This window comes from Moschus berezovskii, chromosome 10 (assembly GCF_049115385.1).
Source record: "Moschus berezovskii isolate FMDL1 chromosome 10, NW_MosBer_1.0, whole genome shotgun sequence".
Taxonomy (NCBI): domain Eukaryota; kingdom Metazoa; phylum Chordata; class Mammalia; order Artiodactyla; family Moschidae; genus Moschus; species Moschus berezovskii.
The window spans coordinates 37,337,224-37,358,753 of NC_142469.1; the positions used below are offsets into that span (position 1 = coordinate 37,337,224).

General features: G+C 41.4%; 2 protein-coding genes across 2 annotated transcripts in view; both read left to right on the forward strand.

Annotated features, from left to right (window-relative positions):
- The first annotated feature begins 1,599 nt into the window (after positions 1-1,599).
- The window catches only part of CEP85L (centrosomal protein 85L), a 209,058-nt gene continuing 189,127 nt past the window's right edge, over positions 1,600-21,530 (forward strand). Inside the window, exon 1 of the mRNA XM_088840583.1 lies at positions 1,600-1,636. The gene's annotated coding sequence lies outside the window, so the exon portion shown is untranslated. The remainder of the gene's footprint in view (positions 1,637-21,530) is intronic.
- LOC148776297 (uncharacterized) overlaps positions 1,618-21,530 on the forward strand; it is a 51,843-nt gene continuing 31,930 nt past the window's right edge. The window contains exon 1 of the mRNA XM_088840469.1: positions 1,618-1,718. Within this exon, the coding sequence (XP_088696595.1) occupies positions 1,686-1,718 (33 nt within the window). The 5' untranslated portion in view covers positions 1,618-1,685. The remainder of the gene's footprint in view (positions 1,719-21,530) is intronic.

The window sequence follows — 21,530 nt, forward strand, 5'->3', positions numbered from 1 at the left end:
GCAGACAGAGCCCTGGGGAACGAGCCGTGGTGATTAGACACTACATTCCCATATGCATTTGCAAGTCTTTCTGGGCATTCTTTCAGCTCCATTGTTCTGTCTGTTTACTTATGAATTGGTACTGTGCTCTTAGTTATTGAAGCTTTGTATTTCACTATCTTACAGGGCTTACCATTCCTCTCCAGCCCAGATTTTTCCTCTTACTTGAGAATCAGCTTATCTAGTTCAAAACATCATTGTGAAGTTTTGGGGATCTGATGTCAGATTTATAGATTGTCAGGGAGAGTTGATATTTTGTGTCTTCCAAACACAAAGAATGGCAGGTCTCCCCATCTGTTCCAGTTCCTTTGTGTCTCTGTTTTTGGTGCTCAGTACTACTGTCTTGTGTTTTCACTAGATCATAAAGGTAAACCTATTCCTCCTAAAAAATAGTTTCTCTCTTGGTTTATCCTGTGTTTCACTGTTGGTTTCTTTTCCTGTTCCGTTTCTTCTCTCTTTCACACAGCACACATGGACACACACACTAACTTCATCCACAGAGTCATCAGTGGCATTTGAAAGACAGTGAACTGAAAGTTCCAGAATCTTCTATGCCAGGTACACAGCAAGATGTTCTTTCTCTCTAGAACATGGCAATAAACTGTCACAGCTTCATGATGGAAGAACTTTTATCTCTTTTGTTCATTGCAGTTTTCCAAGTGCCTAGAACAGTGTTCATGTACTCTCAATTGCTATTTGTTGACTGAATGAAAAATCCAGTATATGCATCTCCAAACTGCACTGGAACAAAGCCCTTGGTTCATATTTTCGGCCAGTGGACGGACTGATGCTAAAGCTGAAACTGCAATACTTTGGCCACCTCATGAGAAGAGTTGACTCACTGGAAAAGACTCTGATGCTGGGAAAGGTTGGGGGCGGGAGGAGAAGGGGACGACGGAGAATGAGATGGCTGGATGGCATCACCGACTCTGTGGACATGGGTTTGAGTGAACTCCAGGAGTGGTGATGGACAGGGAGGCCTGGCGTGCTGTGATTCATGGGGTCGCGGAAAGTCGGACACGACTGAGTGACTGAACTGAACTGAACTGAACTGAAGCCGACTCTGGGTATTTTGCTGTAGAAAATCTGTTGAGAAAAGAAGCAGTGTATAGAGGATAATTGCCTTCCTGTGTATGCTCTACTGACCTATTTTTCCATTAGAGTATTAATAATAAATGCCCAAGGCTCTACTGAAAATAAATAACCTTATTCCTTTTTGCTTATTAGACAAAGCCTTGAAATTCACATTTGCACAATGCAGGCTCTAAAATGCATCCTGGCAGATGGATACTTCTTGAGCTGTCATAAGGAGATGAAGAAAATCCAGTCAAATGTGTGAATTAAGGCGGCAATGAACACTTGTCATTCTGAACCGTGTTAGAAACCAAGGCCCTTGGTCTCTCCAGCGCTACAGTGTTTCCTGGCAGTGTGGGCTGCGAAGTGTGTGCAGGAAACACGGTTTCACACCGGAGCTCAGGTTGCCTCTCATGAATATGTATGATGAGGCTGTCACTTGAGTGTTCTTGAGCAACTGAACCCGGCACATACCCATTTCCTGCCTATCGTTTGAAGAGGTTCCTTGAGGAGGTTTGAAAAAGTGAGTTGCATCTCCAATTGTGGAGGGTTTTACCTTATTTCTCTTCGAGATGGCAAATTGCACCGATTTATTTTTACTCACTGTGAGTCACTTGCTAGTCTTATTTTATAAGTAATATTTTCTACATCTTACTCAGAGGCAGATGGGAAAGTTCAAGGAAATACCCTCTTGGAAAGAGGAAAAGTACTCTGGTCTGGGTTTGCACGCTGGTGCCTTTCCTGGAGTCCCTAATATACGCAGAGGAAATAAACAGATGGCGAATGGGTCTAGCAGAGCCACATTTAGAGTGCTTTTCTTTGTTTTAGAGGCTGTTGTTCTGCTCTTACTGTGGACTCTGTGTACTCCTGAGAATGCAAAAAAATAATAATTAACTGGAAGCTCTTTCCTGATATTCATAATACAGGTCACCAGATCAAAAGGTACTTGGCCAGTTGGGAACTCTCTCACACACACACACACATACACACGTGCTAAGGGTTATTGCGTGTTGTCTTTGTGAGAGGAAATGGGGGAGGAGAGAGGGACTCGAGTGCCTCTGAAGCTGAGAGGCAGAGCTCCAGAAGCCCACGTGGTGAACAGCATGTGCTGGGAAATACCAGCCTGTGTCGCTCTCAACTTGGCGTATAGACTCAACTGCTGTTTGACAAAATTTATGGAGCAGACAGTGAATAGTAGGGGTGTTTTCCCTAGACAAGCAATAAGGGTGAGAGATGGGCATATGGGGTTGCTATGCAGTTGTTTCACTGTTGATATGGGAGCCTTGCCAAGCAGGACTTGGATCCTGGAAACGTTTGCATGATTCCATGGAGGTCCCGGCCTTCCAGCTGAACCCACGCACGTGTCTTTTCCTTTAATGACAGTCATGAGGGAGAAAATGTACCTGCTCTCTGGATGTGTTGCTTCTATTTCTCCACAGTCTGGAGGCTCCTTCCTGAAGTCTTGACTGGCATTATCTTGGTTGTCATAATGAGCTTCTAATGAACTGTCTGATTTGTTTGTTCCTCATGTTAGATGTTCTTTTCCTATGGAAAAAAAAAAAACCGTATCCTTTAGAAATTGCTCAACGTGGTTTTGGCATTGAAGTTTCATGATTTAGGAGCTGATGATTTTGTCTCATTGTTAAATGGTGAAATAACAGGGTCAAACTGAGGTTAACAGGATTTAGAATTTCCATTTGGCTGGAGTCTTTCCTTCTGAAAAATGGTGAAAGAATGGAAGGATGGAAGGAAAGAGAGGAAGAAGGGAAAGAGAGAAGAAGGAAAATCTATTTAAGAAAACGTCTGATTAATAAATAGGTGAAATCATTGACTAAATCTAAGTTTATCTGAGCTAAACATTTTTATTTTAATATAAATATAGGTCACAGTTTTAGGCATGCCAAACTTTGATCTCGTTAACCCTCTATGTATGTATTTATTTTTATTTTTGGCTGTGCTGGCTTTTTTATATTTTTTGCTGTGAGGGCTTTTCTCTAGTGTGGTGAGCGGGGAGCTCCTCTCTAGTTGGGGAGCATGGGCCTCTCACTGGAGAGGCTTCCCTTGTTCCGGAGCATGGACTGTAGGGTGCGCAGACTTCAGTAGTTGTGGCTTCCAGGCTTAGCCGTTGCGGTGCACAGGCTGAGTTACTCTGCTACATGTGGGGTCCTCCCAGATCAGGGATCAAACCGTTGTCTCCTGCGTTGGCAGTGGATGCTTTACCATTGAGCCACCAAGGGAAGCCCTGAGCCAAACACTTTTATACATATTTGTTAAATTAAAGAGGGTAGAATAATTACATTTTCATTTTAAACACTTATACTAATATTGCATTTTTTTCTTCCAGTTTTATTGAGATATAATTGACACACAGCACTGTATGAGTTTTAGGCATACAACATGATGATTTGACCTACATACATCAGGGAATGATTATCAGAAATTTAGTGAACATCAGTTATCTCATACAGATACAATAAAAGAAAAAAAATCTTTATGATGAGAACTCAGGATTTACTCTCTTAAGGACTTTTGTATATATCTTTCAGCAGTGTTAATTATATTTACCATGTGGCACATTGCATCTCTAGTACTTACTTATCTTATAGCTGAAAGTTGTACCCTTTGACCACCTTCATCCAACTTCCCATCCCCTTCCCCCTTCCCCCTTCCCCCCCATCTCTGGTAATCACCAATCTGGTCTCTTTTTCTTTGAGTTTGTTTGTTTGGTTTTGAAGTATAACAGACTCACAAAATCATCTTACTTTCTAATATACAACATAGATTCAATATTCTGTACATTCCAAAATGATCACCATTGAGCTGAACATGTTTACATTCTCTTCCCATCTTTGTTGGGTCAACAAATACCTTTCAAGAGTGTACTCTGTACCAGGCATAGAACAATACAATGTTTTTGGCTACCATTTAATCATAGACTCTTTCGATTCTATCACAACAAGTAAGTGCTTTTTCCACTGTGTACCTCATATTCTGTCTCCCCTGCCATTAGAAAAATTAGATTACCTGTGACTTTTGTTTCATGTCCAGTTAAGGGTTATGTTTTCCCATGTCCAGTCATCTTGATCCTTTTCAGCTCTCCTGGATCATTCAGCTTAATCCAAGGCCTTAAGAACATGCTGTATTTTACCAAGCTATGTGAGTGCAATTTTCAGTGATGTTTTTGCAGTCCTCCATCTCAGGCCTGAATTGCTTCCTCAGCATCTCTCCTGTGAACTCCAGTGCTTGGGAACTTAGCTGTCTTGGCTGTGAATACCTTGAGGGCAGGGCCTGTGTCTTATTCATTTCTGAAGTGATGGCAACATAGCACTTAGCAAGTATTTGTAGAAAAAGATGAATATTGCCCAAAGCGTCTTTGTTTATAAACTCTAAGCTTTTGGTCTTTCCATGGGTTGGATTCTAAGAATGAGTTTGTTGGTCAAACTCTATATATACTTTTAGTTTTAATAGATGTTGCTAGATTGCTTTCCAAGAAAAGCTAAGGCAATTTACCCCCATATTTCTATCAGTAATAGGTTTTATTTTCTTTAATGTTTGCCAGTTCATGAGCTATAAAGTAATATCCCATTGTTTACTTTTTATTTCCCTGCTAATAAAAGTTTGAGTATCTTTATGTTTATTGGTCATTTATTGCTTTTTTGTGAATTAACTTTTTATATATTTTGTCTATCTTGACACATAAAAGTTTATATTTATTTCAAGATATATAAAACAAAAATATAAAGCTGTTTTCCCCTGAAATTCCAATTCTAGCTCTGTATCCTTGGAAACACCTAGTGCATGTGTGCTCAGTCATATCCGACTCTTTGTGACCACATGGACCATAGTTCTCCAGGCTTCTCTGACCAAGGGATTCCCCAGGCAAGAATACTGGAGTATCCATTCCCTTCTCCAGGGGAGCTTCCTGAACCAGGAATCAAACCTGCATCTTCTGCAAGATATGGGTACAAAAATATATGCAATGCATCTTATCATAGTACTGTTTGTAGTAATTAAAAATCAAGTTTGATGAAAAGAAGTAGTTTAATGACTTATGGTGTCTCCTTATTAAAATAAGGAGAATGAGGAATTAAAAGACATGAGGTATTCAGTTCAGCTCAGTTGCTCAGTCGTGTCCGACTCTTTGAATGTGAGGTATTACTCAACTATAAAAAGGAATGAAATTGTGTCATTTGCAGAGACATGGATGGACTTAGAGATTCATATAGAGTGAAGTAAGTCAGAAAGAGAAAAACACATATCGTATATTAACACATATATATGGAATCTGGAAAACTGGCACCAATCATCTTATTTGCAAAGCAAAAATAGAGACACAGGTGTAAAGAACAAATATATGGACACCAGGGGGGAAGGGAGGGTGGGTGGGATGAACTGGAGGGTTGGGATTAATATATACACACTAACCGTGTACAGAATAGACAGCCAGTGAGAGCCCACTGTATGGCACAGGGAACTCTACACAGTGCTCTGTAGTGACGTAAATGGGAAGAAAATCCAAAAAAGAGGGGATATCTGTATACATATGGCTGATTCGCTTTGCTCTACAGCAGAAACTAACACAGCACGGTAAAGCAACTAAACTACAACGATTTTTTTTTAAAGTGAACTCTCTTAACACCCTTCTTCTCCTTTCCCATTCCCTGTCCTTGTACATGGGGACAGAGCACCAGTTTGCAGTCACAGGAGATACTGTGGGACGATAGATAACAGTGATGAAGTGTGGCAGAAGGGGATAAAGGAGTTAAACATGTGGAGATGTGAAGAAAAGAAACTACTATGACACACGGTGTTGACTGCTACCTCAAGTTGGAGAGAAGAGGGTTAAAAGAGAGAATATTGAAGAGTCGTAAAAATTATGTGTAATTTTCAGTTGTTTAAGCAGTATATAAATCAAAAATTTCAGGAAGTTAAAATATATATATTTCAGGAGTTGAGATTACCCTAAAATAAAAACTAAAATCATATTAAAATTTTCTGAACCTTTCAGAAGATATAGTATCCCAAAGGGTCTTCATTCTAGAAGGAAAATCATAGTAGCTTGCCAATTCCAGTTCTGGTCAGGCATTCTTAGAATATCTTGGAGTGGATTTTAGTCTCATGGGGTTTCTACTTTCAGAATATCAACCAACAGGCCAAAACAAGGCTCTTGAAAATTTTCTCTACTGAAATGCTCAGTCTGCAAATCTGGATAGTGATGCAAATATACAAGTTTCATTGCTGGTACTTTGAGTGCTGATAAATTTGGACTTTAATACAAAGGAAACAATTGCTCTTTTTCTTCTCTAGAAAATAAAACTAAGAACAACTCCCTTATCAGAGTACCTATGTTCTATGACTAAATGTAAGGCAACTGATCAAGTATACATTACAGGCGGGCTCTGAGTTCATCCCTCACAGACAGCTGTACCCGAGGAGCAAGGACACACAGCGAGTGAAAGGCTGTGGTGCTCACAGACAAAGCAGCCCCAGTACCCCGCAATTAGCTCAGTGGTGACAGTGGGCAAAGAACTGAGAGCAACAACGTGGGGCATGGTTATCAGGGAAGGCTTCCCAGGCATTGCATCAATGCACAAGGAGAGAGAAGGAATTCACACCAGGGAGGGAAATTATTTATGGCATTGCAAGTGGGAAAAGAGGATTTTTTTCAAGGTCCTGGTATCTCTGTTACTCTGTCCTAGTGTTTGGACATATGGAGGCACCATTGCCATTAAAGTATTAAAATGTGCCAGAAGACTTGGAATGTCTTAAGAGCATGCTGCGAAGGGCTGCTGACACAATTCCAGTTATGCCTTGGTACAAATATCATGTCAGATTGATGTCTGGAAAAGGACTGAGATTTGAAAAACTGCCTAATGAGCTCTTGTGTTCTTTTTATCTTTTATTTTGTTCAAACCAGACTCAACAGGCCATTGGTAACTTCCTCAAAACTCAACAAGATAAAGGTCTATAAAAGGGACTTGCTGGCTATCTTGATCCCTAATGGAAAGTTCTTGAAACCTGGATTTGATGAGCCCAGGCCATGCTATGTAACATGTTTAGTCTAAGTATTTTCTATTTTGTGTCCCTTTAGCAGACACTGTATCCCTTCCTCCCATCTATAAATTGTCTTAGCTCAAAGGGATGGTTTTTGCTGTGTTAGTGTTATCTCACAGCCTGGGGCAAATCAACAGATAAAGTGAAGGTGAAAGTCGCTCAGTAGTGTCCAACTCTTTGTGACCCCCACAGACTATACAGTCCATGGAATTCTCCAGGCCAGGATACTGGAGTGGGTAGCCTTTCCTGACTCCAGGGGATCTCCCCAACCCAGGGATCAAACCCAGGTCTCCCTCATTGCAGGCAGATTCTTTACCAGCTGAGCCACAAGGGAAGCCCAAGAATACTGGAGTGGGTAACCTATCTCTTCTCTAGCGGATCTTCCCAAACTGGGAATCGAACGGATAACAGATAAAACAAGAAGTCAAAATCTAGTAAGAAGAGGCCAGTGCAGAAGGGTGTGCATGCCCTGGGTATGAAGAGAAGAACGAAGCACCTTCATGTTCTTTGAGAGCCCGTTTGACCCATGCACTTTTAAAAGCAGCAGAAGAAATGAGCTGAGAGTGGAAAAGAGTGTGTGGGGGTGATGTTACTTAGCAACAGGGAAGCTTCTGGCCAGTGTTCTGAACTGAACAAAGGAAAGCAGGTGGGATGGCGTGGAATAGTGAATGTGGAAATAATGAAAGGGAGGAAAGCAGATGTGGCAGCGAGGGAGGGCTTAGAAGAGAATGAAAAATAGCACAGTAAAGGAGAAGCATGAAAATGGATGTGGTAGGTACTTAAACATCAGAAGACCACGAATAAAAATCACTTGGGAATAAAGAGATCTGAAAGAAAGGTGAAAATAACCAAAAGGGTAAGGAAACGTCTGCCGTGGAAGCAGCCGGCAACTGGAAGGATAACATTCCCCAGTGCAGGGAACTCTTGGCTTACAATCTGGCTCTTCCCTGGTGTTTCAGGTCACACCAGGGTGGATTTGCTGCACGGTTCCTGGAACAGAGTTCAAGCCACCTGAGCCTGATTCTATTTGAAAGATGAGCTGGGAGGTAGGGTGGCTCTAGAAATATTTTTTGTAACATTTTATAATAGGTATGAACCCTGAAGTGTTGGTTCAGATGGTAAAGAATCTGCCTGCAATGGGGGAGACCCGGCTTCAATCCCTGGGTTGGGAAGATCCCCTGGAGAAGGGAATGGCAACCCACTCCCTTGTATTCTTGCCTGGAGAATCCCTGGAGGGCCACAGTCCACTGGGTGGCAAAAAGTTGGCCATGACTGAGCGACTAACACTTTCATTTTCACGAACCCTTAGAATGACCCAAAAATAACTTTTAGGCTTTTGGACCACTACATCAGGACCAACCTAAAAGGAAACTCCAAGAGAATTGGATATATGCTATAAATCAGGCTAGAAAACTCCTAATTCTGTCTTTGATTCGTTAACTAATAGTGCATTAGTTTCTACTGTACAGCAAAGGGAATCAACCATACATATACTTTGTTGGTGTTGTTCAGTCGCTAAGTCATGTCCAACTCTTTGCAGCCCCATGAAATACAGCATGCTGGTCTTCCCTGTCCTTCACTATTTCCTGGAGTGTGCTCAAACTCATGCCCATTGAGTTGGTGATGCCACCCAACCGTCTCATCCTCTGTCACTGTATACTTTTATCCCCTCTTTTTGGATTTCCTTTCCATTTGGGTCACCACAGAGCACTGAGTAGAGTTCCCTGTGCTACAGAGTAGGTCCTCATTAGTTATCTATTTTATATATAGCATCGTTAGTGTATATATGTCAATCCCAATCTCCCAATTCAGCCCAATTCCTCCTTTCCCCTTGGTATCTATACATTTGTTCTCTATGTCTGTGGCTCTATTTCTGCTTTGTGAATAAGATTATCTATACCCATTTTTTTCAGATTCCACATATATGTGTTAATATATGGTATTTGTTTAAATGGAATTTTCTCAGTCCCTGTGCAGGCTTATCATATCCTGTTTTACAAGGCTGCATGGAGTTACTTACATTATCAACAACCATATTGGTTGATATGTTATTTCTCTTTGTCTATACATGAGTTTGAGTGAACTCCGGGAGTTGGTGATGGACAGGGAGGCCTGGCGTGCTGTGATTCATGGGGTCACAAAGAGTTGGACACGACTGAGCGACTGAACTGAACTGAACTGATACATAAAATAGGACTAAGTGTTTAAGTTATTCCTCTTTAAAAACACTTTTCTTATCTATAACATATAATTGTCCTAAGTTGCATCAATCATGTCTGACTCCTTGCGATCCCATGTACTGTAGCCCACCAGGCTTCTCTGTCCATGGGATAATGAAAGAACTAATGAAAATTAGACAAGGTTTGGTATACCAGTTATCTGTCATTGAATAAAAACCACTTCAAAATTTAGTGGTTTAATATAACAGTATTTATTAGTTCACAGTTCTTGAAGCAGCAGTTTGTTCAGGGTTCAGCTGCAATAACTTATCTCTGCTCCATGTGGCACTGACTTAGATTACTTGCAATTGCACTTAGTGGACAGTTAGCTGGAGTTAACAACTGGGGTGCCTCAGATCTCCACAAGCCTCTCCAGCAAGCTGGCTCAGGCTTCTTCACATATTATTGAGCTTTCAAAGGAGGTGAGAGGAAGCTGCGAAGGCTTCTCGGGGCCTTATTAGTAGTCACAAATTATCACTTCTGCAACTTTCTATTGTCAAACAAGTTGCAAGGTGTTTGAACTGCATTCCCCCCAAATTCGTATGTTGATGCCCTAACCTCAAATGTGACTTAATATAATTTAAAAGCAGATAGGGCCTTTAAATTAAAGTTAAATAAGATCATAAGGGTGGGGCGATTATCCAATGAGACCAGTGCTCTTATAAGAAGAGGAAGAGACCAGGGATGTGCGTATACAGAGAAAACGTCACAGTGGAAGTGTGGCCAGAAACCAACTCTGCTAATGCTTTGATATTAAACTTCCAGCCTCCAAAACTATGAAAAAATGATTTTTTTTGGTTAAGCCACCCGGTCTATGGTATTTTGTTATGGCAACCTTAACAGACTAATACACAAGGCCGGTTCAGATTTAAGGGGTGGAAAATAGACCACCTCTTGATGAAAGGAGCCGTAAACAATTTTGGATCATTTTTAATCCACCACACTTGGAAAATGTCATCTTGCTTTAGAAAGTAGAGGTGTATCAAGAGGTATACTTAAAGCACAAAATACTTCCACTTTCTCCACACACACTTATTTCACTTTGTAATGGATATTGCATTAATTTTTTAAAATTCAGCCATGAAATTAAAAGACGCTTGCTCCTTGGAAGGAAAGTTATGACCAACCTTGATAGTATATTAAAAAGCAGAGACATTACTTTGCCAACCAAGGTCCGTCTAGTCAAGGCAATGGTTTTTCCCATGGTCATGTATGGATGTGAGAGTTGGACTGTGAAGAAAGCTGATCGCTGAAGAATCGATGCTTTTGAACTGTGGTGTTGGAGAAGACTCTTGAGAGTCCCTTGGACTGCAAGGAGATCCAACCAATCCATTCTAAAGGAGATCAATCCTGGATGTTCATTGGAGGGACTGATGCTAAAGCTGAAACTGCAGTACTTTGGCCACCTCATGCGACGAGTTGACTCACTGGAAAAGACTCTGATGCTGGGAAAGGTTGGGGGCGGGAGGAGAAGGAGAGGACGGAGAATGGGATGGCTGGATGGCATCACCGACTCTGTGGACATGAGTTTGAGTGTACTCCGGGAGTTGGTGATGGACAGGGAGGCCTGGTGTGCTGTGATTCATGGGGTCGCGGAGAGTCGGACACGACTGAGCGACTGAACTGAACTGAACTGAACTGAAATAACAGATAGTCATTTAGTAGGCCATATATCTAATTAAGATCTAGAAAATGATATTAAGACATAGAATTTTCATTAGAAAGTGAGCCACTCATCTATTCTCAACTTTCTCCTCCTGCTTAGGAAAAGGAAGAAATGATTAGAAAATAAGTCCTATAACAAAGGCTTGAGAACTGAATAGGTATAAAAAGCGGTTTGTTGTTCTTATTCATGTGCTGGGGTAAGAAGAAAATAACTTTTTGGTTGAGAGGGCTCCTGATTTCAATAGGGATGCTAAGATAGAAGAAGGCAAATAGTGGTTATTAACTGCTAAAGCCAAGGTAGGTGTGCTGACCATAACAACAGCAGTAGGATTGGCATGCTATTCAGAATGACACATTTCTCAAAAATCTCTGCAAGAGTTTTATGTACAGTAGAGTTAGAGAGATCATAACAGATGGCAGCCAGCTAGGTTTGTAATTCATTTGTATAATGGGAAAAACTCCAGTATTAGTGGTTGTGGCTCTGCTGTTGTGTCTTCAAACTCAGAAGTTCTGGTGTCAGCCTTCTGACGCTTGTGTTCCCAGACTTTCCAGTGATTTTTGTAAGCACCTAATTCCCTGTCTTAAAATTCCCTGAACACTACTAACATGCATCCCAATAGGACCCTGAGTCCCTACCATGTTTACTTCCCCAGTTTCTGGGTAAGTAAGACAGATGACCTCAGAAAGTGGCAGAATTCCTACAACTTGACATGTTGAGTAAAAAATCACTGTAATATTTTTTAAAGTGCATCTCTGGGGAAATCACAGAGATGAGGCCATGGTATTTCCTATCCGTCCGCAATTTTGGCCAGTGCAAAAGATGGATGAGTCTTGAGAATCACAGAGGATTAGTGTAGGCTAAGTCAAGTGGGAATTCCAAATACACTGATCTTCCAAATGCAGTTGCTTTATTGCAGCAAATCTACACACACTGCAGCTTTTATTTGGATGCTCCGTTCTCTCTGTTCCAACAGAGAACACTGTAAGTAGTGTGATTTCACCTCAGATGACAGAAACAGATTTTCAACTCCGAGTTATTTTAACTCTCCATTCTCTGTGCCATAAATTAGTCTATAAGAACTAAGTTGTCTCACCATCCTCAGCCAAATCAGCAATAATATGCTGATGAGTTTCAGAGAGCAGGAAGTGGCTGGTATTTTAGACTGAAACTGCATGCCAGAAGGTAGGAAATAAACCCTATTCTAATGCAGTTATGGCTCAGGATCTGTGCTGTGTGGCCTATGCAAGTTTATCCTCTCTAATGTCAAGGACAGTTAGTTTCCTACCTCTAGAAAAAATTACAATGATTTCTGGTGCTCTTTGGATTTTAGAAGCAACAAACGTGGTGTTTTGTGTGCCCTTCAGCTCCTTCCTGACTTGAGAGGCTGACAGCTTCAAGCAGGGTCCAGAGGAAGACTCTCCAGTTGGTCCAGGCTGTGGCTTTTCCATATGGCCTATTAGGACCCAATAAGATCAGTGATGCTCAAAAATCACACGAAGTCTGTGGCGTGGAAAGGTTACAACAGTACAAGATTCACAGTAGAAACCTCAAGGATTTAGAACAAAGCTATGCCTTCTTCAGCGAGGGCCATTCTTCTTTTGGAGGAGGAGAACTTGGCTGGCTACTGGGCCCTGATAGAAACCAGGTGACTATGAAATATAAGCTTCTTATCATGCACTGGGTGTTATGTGATCTATCCAGCTGTAAAGTCAAGCATATCCAAGTGGAAACAGTATATAGGTGACTGCGTCTGAATAGGTCCCGAAAGCTCAAGTTTCATAGGCTGATGGCTTCTTACTGTGCCTACCCATGCCACATGCCCCTTCTCCACCAACCAGACTTGGAATACCATGAACACTTCTCCAGTATCAGCTAACTGAAAAAAAAAAGAAAATGAAAATGTAACTTACAGATGGCTTTGCATAATAAGCTGGCACCAGCTTCAAATGGATTGCTGAGTGCCACTCAGTCCAACTTATTGGAAGGTGAAAAATTCTCACAGTAGGTAGAACTTTAAGTGGTATAATATCTTTGTTTTATCCTGGAGAGATAAGCTGATGTACGGTAACAAATACTTTGGTCAGATTGCTATAGACATGAAACGAATAAGACAAGAGAATGGGTGACAAAGAAGCTTGGGAAGAAGCATGTGGATGGGTCTCATAAAATGGGCCTATATTGTGAAGACATTAAGCTTCCATAGAAATGTCCACCACATTGTTTGTCAACCTGATAGCTGTTCTTTATTGAGAAAAAGACTTCAGTTTTGTACGGGTACCCACTCTCCTCCTGTGGCTTTATACTCCAAGGAAGACTGGTCTTCCCCAACAGGTGAATCAATTAATCTAGCCCATTATGGTTATTCTATTTTCTATATGAGTGGTTGGCTTAAAAATGACCATGTGACCCAATTTTGGCCAGTGAGACTTTGAAGGAAGTCTGCTGTGGGGTTAGTTCTGTGTGAGGTTATCTATTAAAAAGAAAAATAAGAGGTGATCTCTTCTTCCGCCTCACTTTGAATTGGGTGCTAGTCTTACAAATAAGAGAGGGGGAGCATTTCTGCTTGTAGTGGTTTTAGGAACAACATCTGGTTTCTAAGGCCAGTTGCATCTGTAGTAGTATCCAATGTCAAGTGCCAACAGTGTCAACTGTGCAAGCTGTGATTTCTGATACTAAGTGGCAGCAGCAGCTGTGTCCTCACAGGAATAATTTTGTGATATGATTTTGGTCATATGCCTGACCGCATGGCTTCTGAACCTGACTGCTCCCCTGGACAATCTCTGAACTAACCAATATCTTTTAAATAATCCCTTTTCTGCCCACACCAGGCAAAGTCCATTTCTATTGTTTGTGATGAGGCTCCCTGGCTGATGTCAGTTCAGTGTAGTTCAGTCGCTCAGTTGTGTATGACTCTTTGCGACCCCATGGATTGCAGCACGCCAGGCTTCCCTGTCCATCACCAACTCCTGGAGCTTAATCACATTCATGTCCATCGAGTCACTGATGCCATCCAACCATCTCACCCTCTGTCGTTCCGTTCTCCTCCCACCTTCAATCTTTCCCAACATCAGGGTCTTTTGCAATGAGTCAGTCCTTTGCATCAGGTGGCCAAAGTATTGGACTTTCAGCTTCAGCATCAGTCCTTCCAATGAATATTCAGGACTGATCTCCTTTAGGATGGACTGGTTGGATCTCCTTGCAGTCCAAGGGACTCTCAAGAGTCTTCTCCAACACCACAGTTCAAAAGCATCAATTCTTTGGCACTCAATTCTTTATAGTCCAACTCTCACACCCATCCATACATGACTACTGGAAAAACCATAGCCTTGACTAGACGGACCTTTGTCGGCAAAGTAATGTCTCTGCTTTTTAATATGCTGTCGAGGTTTGTCATAACTTTTCTTCCAAGGAGCAAGTGTCTTTTCATTTCGTGGCTGAAGTCACCATCTGCAGTGATTTTAGAGCCCCAAAATATAAAGGCTCTCATTGTTTCCATTGAAGCTGGCTAATATAGGTCTTCTGTATAAAATCATCTGTGAGCTTTGGTGCAAAAGAAAAAAAAATGTATTTTTGCTACACTTAATATTGTTCTTGGAATTAAGTGTTTCTTTGTAAGTTTTACTTTCTGATATTATTAAAAGTTCGGAAAGACAAATGTTCCTCCAATAGTGTCTGTGTCAGTCTCCAGTTGGTAAAAATAATTAAGGAGCAAAACACCTTTTTTTGAAAGGATGGGAATTTTTAAAAAATGCATTAATAATGGACTCAATGGAAACTAAATATGCAGTTGGGAAATGGAAAAGTAAAGGCAGTGCCTTCCATACAGGCTGAATACAGAAGAATTAGAAATAATTAATTATAAAACTGGTTCCATCATAAATAATGTGAGACACTGTATCCCCAAAGGTGTGGGGGGAAGAAGTCTCCAAGGTCCTAGACAAGCCTAAACCCCATGTAAAACAAAATGCCAGGATTGATTCAGACATACAAGATGCTTTTAAGTGAACTGGGCAAATCAGAAGAGAGGGACTAGGATGTGAAACTATACTTGAGATAAGAACCACAAATAATTGACTCTACTGAAGGTGGGAAGATAAAGGATGTATTCTTAAAAGCGAAATATGGTGTGCAAGGCAAGAAGAATGTATCACCATTGCAATTAGTCTTGCTTTATTACTACATGCTTGAATGAATGAGTTTTACTTATGGAGCATCAAAATCAAAACAAAGAATTCTTTTGGTCATCATATGGTACAGTCATCTTAACCTACAAACAGTAAGGCTGAGTTGGTTTAGTACTGAAGCAGCTCTATTCACAAGTACTGATCACTGTCTATTTTAGTTCCATGGCCATTAATTTCTTGGTTTCCTATCCCACAGGAAATCTAATGCAGCCAAGCACTCCTTAAAATTATTCTGCTACATTCTATAATAGAAAGAAGTCCCTACCTCCTTTCATTCCTAATGGAATCACAGTTCTGAAACCATTTTCCTCACAGAACAGCTGGAATAACCTATTAACAGTTGAAAGTTTGAAGATTTGAAAATAAGCTAATGTCCATATGCACTATAATTTTTCTCATCAAACGAAAACCATAAAAAGTATTGTATGTGAAGTTATATGCTACATTTTAAGCTATATGCAGTGTTCGAAGTTGAAAACCCAGAATTTAACATGAAATATTTTGAGCCTTAAATCTGGACAATCAATTCATAATTTAAAAGAAAAATCTATGTAAGTTATAGACCTAATTTGGCTTCCACTTAAAGCAGGGGGTGAGACAAAGGCTTGGCTGCAGGATATGTGTTAAGGAGGTGATTCCAGGGAATAAGAGTAAAGGAGCAAGGAGAATGGGATCAGAGGAGTGGAAAAGTCAACACAGGGTGTGTTATCCAAATCTCTGTTGTAGGCACAGGGACTCAGTTTGGCTGGGACTTCTGCAAAGTGTGAATTTTTTCCAGAATTTTCCATCTGAGGGAAGAGAGGATGAAGCCTGGATCCCACATTGATTGATGGCTGATGTCTCCCTGGGCAGCACTAACAAAGCCCCCCTCAGGGTTTTGTTGATACATAAGTCCAGGGTATGGGAGAGGCCCAAAGCAGAAAGCAGAATAATTCTGTACCTGCTTAAGTTGGGACCTTGTCAACAGGAGTTAAACCTGAGCTCTCAGCAGATGAAACAGAGATGGACCAAAGAAATGAGAATAAGGTTCCAAGGTACTTGTTGCATAAAACAAACATATGTGAAAGCCAGTTATGATACATTGTTTGCCAGTATTTGACCTTTGGGCCATTGGCTTAGAAATTCACAAACTAAATTCACAGAATCATCTAACTGATGAAGAGATCATAGAGATAAAATATACAATTGTTTTAGGAAAGAGGGCTGATTTCTGCTTTTTATTTATACATTAATACAATTAATTTAATGAATATTTACCATTCATTAGGTGCTGGAGATACATCAAAGAACAAGATAAATAAAGTACCTGCCTTGTTGAGCTTGCATTCTGGTTGTGAGGCAGTCAACAAACAATGAGTAAGGTGATTTCAGGGTTCTCAGTTACAGGGTCTTGTGGAAATGAACCAGAGTAAGCTAATAGCGAGAGAAATATGGCTGCTATTTTAGGTAGGCACGTGGAAGGCTTCTCTACATAAATGACGTCTGAGAAAAGACCTGAATGAGAAGGAATGAGCCAAATGAAAGTCAGGGAAGAACATGCGAGGCAATTGTTGAACCAGAAGTCCTGCCTGCCTCTTTGAGACCTCATGGACTGTAGCATGCCGGGTTCCTCTGTCCTCTACTATCTCCCAGGGTTTTCTCAAATTCATGTCCATTGAGTTGGTGATGTTATCTGACCATTTCATCCTCTGCCACCCTCTTCTCCTTTTGCCTTCAATCTTTCCCAGCATCAGAGTCTTTTCCAAAGAGTCAGCTCTTTGCATCAGGTGGCCAAAATATTAGAGCTTCAGCTTCAGCATCAGTCCCTCCATATGCTAGGCAAAGGGGATAGCTGATGTAGGAGCCCTGAGGGAGGCATAAGCATTTGTGTTTCATGAAGTTGAGAGTGAGAGAGAAGTAACAAGGGATGAAGTGAAACAGGTCGGCTGGAGGCAGGTCAGGCAGAGTCCTGTGGACTATGGCAAGGAGGTCAGGCTTCACTCTTAATGAGATGGGAAGCCACTGAAAAATGGTAATTAGAGGAGGGATGTGATCTAATTTGGTTTTAAAAACTCCACTCTATGTGCTGCATGGAGTGTTTCCAAGCAATTATGTTCTCTGGAACACAACACACCCAAGAATTTGTATTTTCCATAAACAAGTTAATTTCTCAGTCACATTTGCTTAAACACAATAGGTGTCCACACAAAGACTTGCAGGCAAAATATTCTAAGCAGCATTGTTCATAATAGCCAAAAAGTAGAAAAAAATGCTAATGTCCATGAACCAGCGAGTGGAAAAACAAAATGTGCTTATTCAAGGGAAAACTATTTAACATAAAAAGAGATCGTGATACACATTCCAACATGAACATCAAAATCATCATGCTAATTGAAAGACTCCAGACACAGAAGGCCACATACTGCATGATTCTACTTATATGAAATGTCCAGAAGAGGCAGATCTTCAGTGTCCTATCTTTTTGCCTTTTTATACTGTTCATGGGGTTCTCAAGGCAAGAATACTGAAGTGGTTTGCCATTCCCGTCTCCAGTGGACCACATTCTGTGAGACCTCTCCACCATGACCCATCCGTCTTGGGTGGCCCCACATGGCATGGCTTAGTTTCATTGAGTTAGACAAAGTTATGGTCCATGTGATCAGATTGGCAAGTTTTCTGTGATTATGGTTTCAGTGTGTCTGCCCTCTCATGCCCTCTTGCAACATCTACCGTCTCACTTGGGTTTCTCTTACCTTGGACGAGGGGTATCTCCTCACGGCCACCCCTCCTGACCTTGAACGTGGAGTAGCTCCTCTCAGCCCTCCTGCGCCCATGCAGCTGCCACTCCTTGAGCATGGGGTTGCTCCTCTCGTCCAAAGAAACAGAGGAAAACAACAGAATGGGAAAGACTAGAGATCTCTTCAAGAAAATTAGAGATACCAAGGGGAATATTTCATGCAAAGATGGGCTCGATAAAGGACAGAAATGGTATGGACCTAACAGAAGCAGAAGATATTAAGAAGAGGTGGCAAGAATACACAGAAGAACTGTACAAAATAGATCTTCACGACCCAGATAATCATGATGGTGTGATCACTCACTAGAGCCAGACATCCTGGAATGTGAAGTCGTGGGCCTTAGAAAGCATTATTATCAACAAAGTTAGTGGAGGTGATGGAATTCCATTGGAGCTATTTCAAATCCTGAAACATGATGCTATGAAAGTGCTGCACTCAACATACCAGCAAATTTGGAAAACTCAGCAGTGGCCACAGGACTGGAAAAGGTCAGTCTTCATTCCAATCCCAAAGAAAGGCAATGTCAAAGAATACTCAAATTGCCGCATAATTGCACTCATCTCACACGCTAGTAAAGTCATGCTCAAAATTCTCCAAGCCAGGCTTCAGCAATACGTAATACGTGAACCGTGAACTTCCAGATGTTCAAGCTGGATTAAGAAAAGGCAGAGGAACCAGAGATCAAATTGCCAACATCTGCTGGATCATGGAAAAAGCAAGAGTGTTCCAGAAAAACATCCATTTCTGCTTCATTGACTATGCCAAAGCCTTTGACTGTGTGGATCACAATAAACTGTGGAAAATTCTGAAAGAGATGGGAATACCAGACCACCTCACCCGTCTCTTGAGAAACCTGTGTACAGATCAGGAAGCAACAGTTAGAACTGGACATGGAACAACAGACTGGTTCCAAATAGGAAAAAGAGTACGTCAAGGTTGTATATTGTCACCCTGCTTATTTAACTTATATGCAGAGTATGTCATGAGGAACGCTGGGCTGGAGGAAGCACAAGGTGGAATCAAGATTGCTGGGAGAAATATCAATAACCTCAGATATGCAGATGATGCCACCCTTATGGCAGAACGTGAAGACGAACTTAAAAGCCTCTTGATGAAAGTGAAAGAGGAGAGTGAAAAACTTGTCTTAAAGCTCAACATTCAGAAAACAAAGATCATGGCATCTGGTCCCATCACTTCATGGAAAATAGATGGGGAAACAGTGGAAACAGTGTCAGACTTTATTTTTTTGGGCTCCAAAATCACTGCAGATGCTGACTGCAGTCATGAAATTAAAACATGCTTACTCCTTGGAAAGAAAGTTATGACCAACCTAGGTAGCATATTAAAAAGCAGGGACATTACTTTGCCAACAAAGGTCCGTCTGGTCAAGGCTATGGTTTTTCCCATAGTCATGTATGGATGTGAGAGTTGGCCTGTGAAGAAAACTGAGTGCCGAAGAATTGATGCTTTTGAACTGTGGTGTTGGAGAAGACTCTTGAGTGTCCCTTGGACTGCAAGGAGATCCAACCAGTCCATCCTAAAGGAGACCAGTCCTGGGTGTTCATTGGAAGGACTGATGCTGAAGCTGAAACTCCAATACTTTGGCCACCTGATGCGAAGAAGTGACTTACTGGAAAAGCCCCTGATGCTGGGAGGGATGAGGGGCGGGAGGAGAAGGGGACGACAGAGGATGAGATGGCTGGATGGCATCACTGACTCCATGAACATGAGTTTGGGTGAACTCCGGGAGTTGGTGATGGACAGGGAGGCCTGGCGTGCTGCGATTCATGGGATGGCAAAGAGTCAGACAGGACTGAGCGATTGAACTGAACTGATATATAAACAGGTTAGTGATTGCCTGGGCCTAGATTGGAAACAGAGATTAACTGTAAAGGAGTGGGAGGGTCATATTGGAATGATGGAAATGTTCTAAAACAGTATGGTAGTCATGGTTGTGCAAAAATGATAAATTTGCTGGAAATCATTGAATTGCATACTTGAAACAGGTGAATTTGAAGGCATATAAATTATACCTCAACCCAGTTGTTTCTAAAAACATGTGGATATTTCTAAATTTAGGACATAGATCTTCAGACTGTATGGACCCTTGGTCTTCACAGACCTTGGCCTGATCTGAGGTTTTCCCTGCCCACCCTTGCTCTAGGCAACACCAAGCTGGCCAGCTTTCTAGTCACCAGTGCCCTGCTTCAGAACTGGTTGAGTTAAAGCTTTTTCCTCTTCCAGTTTTCTTCCCTTTCAAGAGGTCATACCGGTTCCAAGCTCTGCTGCTGCTGCTGCTAAGTTACTTCAGTCGTGTCCGACTCTGTGTGACCCCATAGACGGAAGCCCACCAGGCTCCCCCATCCCTGGGATTCTCCAGGCAAGAACACCGGAGTGGGTTGCCATTTCCTTCTCCAGTGTGTGAAAGTGAAAAGTGAAAGTGAAGTCGCTCAGTCGTGTCCGACCCTTAGCGACCCCACGGACTGCAGCCTACCAGGCTCTTGCATCCATGGGATTTTCTAGGCAAGAGTACTGGAGTGGCTTGCGATTGCCTTCTCCACTCCAAGCTCTATCTGTGCACATTTCAGGAAGTCTCCAGTTGGTTGATTCCTGTGTAAGGAATCTCTTTATCATCTTTAGCCCACCTGCTTTTCTCTCTCACTTTTCTAGCTTTTGTCTAGTGTTTCTATTTGTTTTAAACTATAAATATTTATTTGCTTTTAAATATTTATTTGGCTGCTCCGGGTTTTAGTTGTGGCATGCAGAACCTAGTTCTCTAAGGGTGGAAATGGGGCCCCCTACATTGGGAGCACAGAGTCTTAGCCACTGGACCAGCAGGGAAATCTCTTGTCAACTGTTTTGTGTTGTTTTTTTAATTTCCTTTACTACTACGACTTTTTCTTCTCTCTCCCTCTATTTTTTTCTTTTTCTCCCTTTTTTACTTGTATTTTCTTCACTGTTTTTGTGACCCCTCCAAAAGACTGTGAAAATCGTAGTCCTTACATGGGAGAACAGTCCTGGGGACAGACACATTAGTACCAGGAGAGAGGAGATACTTTATGGCAGCCCACTCCAGTATTCTTGCCTGGAGAATCCCCATAGACAGAGGAGCCTGGCGGGCTACAGTCCATGGGGTCTCAAAGTGTCGGACATGACTGAGCGACTAAGCACAGCACAAGCGGTACTTTGCCTAATCAATCTCTAAACTTAAAAGTACCAAAAAGTCTATTTCAAAAATACCTCAAAATTGCCATCCACCTCACTATTGTACAATCAAACCTGCTTCTACCTCTACTATATTCATGGGAAATAAAAAGTTATTAAATCATATTTTAATCCTTTTGTTTATTTGTATATAACTGTATTTTAAAATTATTTTTATTATGAACAAGCATATAACAAGCATGACAAGCATACCTGCAAAAAAAGTATTATATTGACATTGATGAAAATACTTTTGTGTGCTGATCCAGTAAAAGACACAGTACTTAACATATTATTTCTATAGGAAAAAAAA